Source organism: Filicampus tigris, chromosome 7, assembly GCF_054856515.1.
Source record: "Filicampus tigris isolate MCC_2025a chromosome 7, RoL_Ftig_1.0, whole genome shotgun sequence".
In the NCBI taxonomy this organism is placed as follows: Eukaryota; Metazoa; Chordata; class Actinopteri; order Syngnathiformes; family Syngnathidae; genus Filicampus; species Filicampus tigris.
In genome coordinates this window covers 6,856,187-6,862,332 of record NC_141223.1, presented here as the reverse complement: position 1 = coordinate 6,862,332, position 6,146 = coordinate 6,856,187, and the positions used below count along the sequence as shown (strand labels likewise).

Sequence of the window (6,146 nt, the reverse complement as noted above, 5' to 3'; positions counted from 1 at the left end):
GCTTATTCAGTCACCTTCTGAGCTTGTAGTAATGTCGCAGAGCCGTCAGTAATAGGAACCAAATATGGACTTAATACCATCAACAAGGTCATCATCTAAAAGTCGACTTAGCATCTCTTTCCTCACTCCCAAAAAGAGAGAGTGAAAGAAAGCTAGACTTAAGACTTCAAATATGGTAAGTACTGTACATCCACATGTGTATTTCCTTGTCAGTGTGATACTGTTGTAATCTACCCTGTGAAGAAAATGTTTCCTGCCCCTCATGGACGTGTGAATGTGTGTGTTTCGTTAAGTGTGGGTGAATTTGAGTGTGTGCTAATGCGTGTGCGAGTCTATGGGTAGGTAGGGATGGTCAGCCTTTGTGTGCATGCCGTGATGTGTGTGTGTGTGTGTGTGTGTGTGTGTATAATGTACTCAAGGTGTGTGAGAGAGAGAACGTGTGTATGTACAATATGGTCTCTTGTTGTTGTCAACTGCCAAATTATCTAATGAAGGATGTAAACTCCCTCTAGTACCTCTCAAGCTTATAGATCTATGTATTATGTCTACAAAAGACTGTATTGACAACCCTACCTGTATAGAATAAAGCTATAGAAATATATGAGAAGAATCAGATAATAAAGATATATGGAGAAAAAAAAAGTGTTTTGAGTCTTTTTTCTTACATAGCTGTGCCAATGTTTTATTTTCTTTATTGTAAAAACTGCCATTTTGAAATATGAACACTTGTATAATCAAGCAAGATCCAGTTTAAGTGCTATCACACGTACCATCCTATTAGTTATAAATACTGAGTTTTAGTCAACCGTCAGAGGTACATACAATATTTAGCAATACTGTACTTTCTTTGTTGTTTTCTTTTTCAGTGGAGAACTGCATAGAAACATACCAAGAGCCTTTTTTTACAATATTTGGACCTCATTTAGTGTATGACTGACCGTAATATTTGAAACAGAGCTCACTTATGGTGCATGTTCTACAGCTCTAAAAATGGATACAAGCTTGCCTATTAGCATCAGTGGGGCTACTAGTTTTGATTTATGTTAGTTTTTTTGTGGAATAAATATTGGGAGCATCTAAAATGAAACTAGGATTCTTGAAAAAGCTGTGTCAAAATTGCATTGCTGTATTTAACAGCCTTTAGGAAAATAATTTGAAAAATGATATTTTCATGGGGGCGCCCATTTTGTCACTTCTCTCATCTGAAAATGGCATCACTGCTCAGGGCTAAGGTAACGACAAAGGTGACAAAATGGCCGCCCGCAGAGATGGCAAAAAATGGGTGGATTTTGTTCCTTAACTCATATTCCACAAACACAATATTAATCAGAATGCTGTGTTTCAACTAGTGGGCCTGCATAGAACATAATCTTTAAAAATACATGTTTCGGTTGACTTCTGCTTTAAATAGGCTACTGTACGAGGAAAAGGCTGATGTTAAATTGGAGAGGACTGCATGCAATGTGTGCAATATGTGCATCAAGGTATCAACTGCGCTGCGCAAAGTAAAGGCCAACCTGTATGTTTCCTTCTGATTACAGAATAATCCTCCAAACTGAAAATTGGGTTGCAGCAGTCATCACTGTTAGCAAATATTTTGGGTTTAAAATGCAGACCAAAAAAACCCCTGAAAAAAAATGAACAAAAGTTCATAAACGTATGTTTAGTTTTGGTGTTGTTGCTTATGTTATGGGTTGAGAATAAAGCCTTTTGTGTAAGGTTGCACAGTACAGAAGTCATTATGTGGGTGACTGTGTACCGATTTAATGTAAGGTTCGCACTTTCATTGTGTACACCCACGCAGATAAATGCACAGGTTTGTGTGTGCTTCTTTCTTATGTGTGCCCTTTATTGTGGCAATTTCCTCTGCGCTCGCTTCCACTGACTGACGGACGCATCCTGTGTTCCCGGGCCCGGCTAATCGCTGCAGATCTATATTAAACAGTGGAGCGAAGCCAACGTGTCCCTCCTCCTGAGCTGTACCTGACATCTCAGCATCTCCCTACCAGCCTGCCTCACTATCAGGTGTCTATCAAGGCCTCCAGTTCATTTCATCTCCCCATATCATTGTCCATTTCTTTCTTAATGCTCGGGGATCGTACTCACCTCTCAAGCGCTGCCATTTTGACTGGTTATGTTTGGCCTCCTGCACTGAGATAACCCAGATGGCTTACTTTGACTGACTTTTTCCACAGAGCAGCTCGGTTTGACATATCTTTGAACTCATTCTGTCCGACTCCTCTCGGTTCCAATCTGAAGGGTGACTTTTTTTAGGGTGAAGATATAAAACCCTGGCATTTACCTCTCTAACTTGCTCCGTCTGTCCTCTCAGGCGCTCGCCATTTCTCTCCACAACCGAGGCACTCTGCTGATGCTCTGATACCGCCGCTGTCTCTGAAGAACAGGAAATGAATTTTTTTCTTCCCCCGCCTCCAATCAGTTGCTCCAGTCCTTTATCATTCGACACTGAATCCCCGCAACGGTCGTCTTTCACTTCTCTAATGAACTCATTTTGCAAGAAGGGAGAATACCATCTTATCTTTGCAGAGGAGGCCTTCTGCAACACACACACACACGCACACACACCTGGCTTCAAAGGGGTTTTGGCTATGAAATGCAACAAGACTCTAAAGGTGTGAATGTGTGTGAAGGCTTGGTATAGATGTGTCAGTCCTGTCCTAACCACTCCAGGTTGTACCCTAAAGTTACGCTTGCATGACAGCCACCTAAGGTTTAAAAAAAAAAAAAAAGTCTTGCTTTTTTCAGGTGCGGACCAAAACATTTCAACTACTAATTTGAATTTTCCCCATAAAAAGAATACAAATTGATTAAATCCTTATCAGGGTGGTCGACTGGTTAGCTAGTCCGCCTCACAGTTCAGAGGTCGTGGGTTCGATCCCGGCTCCGGCCTCCCTGTGTGGAGTTTGCATGTTCTCCCCGTGCCTGCGTGGGTTTTCTCCGGGTACTCCGGTTTCCTCCCACATTCCAAAAACATGCATGGTAAATTGATTGGACTCTCTAAATTGCTCCTAGGTGTGATTGTGAGTGCGGATGTTTGTCTTTGTGTGCCCTGTGATTGGCTGGCAAACAATTCAGGGTGTCCCCCGCCTACTGCCCGAAGACAGCTGGGTTAGGCTCCAGTACGCCCGCGACCCTCGTGAGGAGAAGTGGTTGGGATAATGAATGAATGAATGAATCCTGCCGCCATTATAAAACCCGTCCTGATCCGACGGACATTATTTTGTGTGAAATGACTAAATGTCATGCAGGTGTAAAAAGAAGTTAACTACAATAATACATGATGCGCAACAAACACAGTGATGAATCTAGAGGCAGAGGGAGGATGTAGTTCTCCTCTTAATGGCTGGACATGCATTTAATAGCAATAGTCAATTATCTGCTATGGCACCTGGGCGGTCCAACCTTATTTGTGGGGGGCAGTGCCCCTGCGGCCCCACCTATTGCTCTGCCAATGGGAGTGATTTTGATCTCAATTTACTCATAAATTGACTTAATCACTGTGAAATTTAGAGCACAAATGGATGAATATAACCCTCAGTTAATAAATATTGCAAAATATATTATTATTATTATTATTATCATTATTATTATCATTATGGTGATGATAATGATGTACTCGAGAAAAAGAGGGCAGTTTCGGAATCAGAGCAAAAAAAAAAATCAAGAAACATTTATTGCGTCTCTGATTAAAAAAAAAAAAAATCTGTCAACATTTGTGTTATCACCAAATTGGACAACGGACAGTCAGACATCATCAGTATAAAGTGGAGTACATACTGTGTACATTTCCAATTACCCTTGCAGTCAAAAGATGATTAAAATGGGGTTGCGTCTCCCCCTGTTGGTACAACAACATGTTGTTGTAATCCAACAGCAACCTGTTTTGACCAACACTAACCACTGGGGAGGACTGAAGCTCCATGGAGAGATGAGATCAGGGATCAGGGCGTGACACTGGCAAAGGTGCTTTCATTTTGTTGTCTAAAACCCTGAAAAGAGATGAACTAAATAATCTATTGATTGGTGCATCATTAGATTTCTCTGAAAAACCTGTGCTAATTATATTTGCTTTATTTTACCATACATACGTAGATACCTCTTGCCCGGCGGACACACACACATTAATCTGATGCAATCTCTAATGCCGATCGAGCAGAGCTTTAATTAGAAGAGGATTGTCTTTCATCTATAGCTTCTGTGGTGTCACTATAAAGTCCCAAAGTAGAATTAACCTCGACGCTCTAATCCTAATCTTGTTTTCCCTGGCACACTTGATTCTCTGCGAGCACCTTCTTTGTGGCGTCTTGTGTGCAAAGGATGTCCGGCCCTCGTCCATCGTCACCTTCGTTTAGTCTGTCATTTGTCTTCCGAAGAGTCGTAATGTGGCTCTCACATGGTTTGCATACTGAGTGATCCAGCATGAAGAAGGCCAAAGATGGCCTCTATGCTTGAGCACTCACATTCATTATAAAAGTGCATGTGCAAAAGGGGAATATCCTCAATCATTCTGACACTCCTCTTTTTACAAGCATATCTGTATTTATCTCTTATTTCCAATGGAACCGTCAATTTCCACTCAGTTTCATCTGCATAGAGACCATGTGATCATATGATCACTGGTATTTATGTTTAAGATGCTTCTAATTTTCTTTATCATTATTGCATGATCGATAAAAAGGAAATACAGGAAGGGTGGGGCATTGGGAGGGAGCGGTTAGGGGTGAAGATGCAATAGCAATGACCTAGATAATGCAATGAATCCGTTGCTTCACACTGACTCCCAGCTTCTTTTTAGACGCCCTTGCGCGTCTGTGCATTTAAATGAAGTAATCGTCTTTAAATAAATTTAGCTGTGACCATGACAGATAATTTGCTGTGTGATGTGGTATTGAAAACACACTACCACCTGCTTTCATAGACCCACACCCACATGTCATGTCCCAAGAGATTGTTTGGGGTCAGGTCATCTCCTGAAGCAATTACAACAGTCAACAGACATGACCACACATGCATTCATGATCCTCCATGACCCCTGTCCCACAAACACATTAACCCTATGAGTGCAATAATCCCATTCATTCATTATATTACTTCATTTATTCGGGGGGAGACACATGTGCCTAGATCTAAGTTTTCAAAAGACAGCCTTCACGCCCTTTTGACAGATGGGCATTTGAACGCATGCGCACAACATCAGTTGCTGATGCCCCCCACCCCCCAAAGAAAACAAAAAAAATTCTCGGAGGTATATAGAGCGGCGGGAGGAGGTTCAGGTTCCATCTTTCAAAATAAAATTTGAACATTTTAAAACCGATACACAGTGCAATAATAAAAATGGAGGAGTTGTTTAGCATACACTTCACTTCACTACAAAAAATAAATAATTCAGTAAACAATAGTGTTCAGGAACTCCAGAAAGAAGATAACAGTACGATGACTTCATTGAAACTATAGTCAGCGAAAAAGTAACTTTACATTGAAACCCGTATCGCCGGATGTCGCTACTGAATCCATCTACCTACCTTTACTACGCCGGGTACTAGCAGCGACCAGACTTAACCTCAAGAGCTAGCCGTAGATTATATTTTATCAAAATGTCCGGTATTCCGGCTTTTTACGCTTCTAGGTGACCGAGGTCTTAGCAGGTGTAGGAAGGATGGCGCTGGTCACCGTCCAGAGGTCACCGACACCGAGCACTACCTCCAGCCCGTGTGTGTCGGTGAGTATGCGTTAACTGTTTTGACATCTGGCGGAAAGCTCCGTCCCTATCCCTCGTATTGCTCGCTTTTTCCCCCTTGCTGATTGTGCACATGTAGCACGAACTTTGCAGCAGATTAGACGCTTCGGAAAGTTATTATCCGTCCCTATTATCTGTCTCCTTATTAGAAATACCACGCTTTGAACATGTACAGTAATTTTTGAGATATCGTTAGCAGTTTGCTAACTTACTTCCTCTTGAGTCTATTCAGGAAGACGCCTGACTAATTTAGTTTGGATAGTGACACTATAGTATTTTGTACGGAGAGTTGCTAAACTATGTGGTTGTCGTTCGAGCAGTGTTGTCAGCATCCATTCTGCTACATTGACCTCCATTGGGGCGACTAGGCAGAGTGACAGTGAGGAGA

At 41.7% G+C, this 6,146-nt stretch overlaps 1 protein-coding gene across 1 annotated transcript in view; it reads left to right on the top strand.

The window, feature by feature from the left end:
- The first annotated feature begins 5,538 nt into the window (after nt 1-5,538).
- The window catches only part of ssh2a (slingshot protein phosphatase 2a), a 31,779-nt gene continuing 31,171 nt past the window's right edge, over nt 5,539-6,146 (top strand). The window contains exon 1 of the mRNA XM_086036008.1: nt 5,539-5,740. Within this exon, the coding sequence (XP_085892134.1) occupies nt 5,678-5,740 (63 nt within the window). The 5' untranslated portion in view covers nt 5,539-5,677. The remainder of the gene's footprint in view (nt 5,741-6,146) is intronic.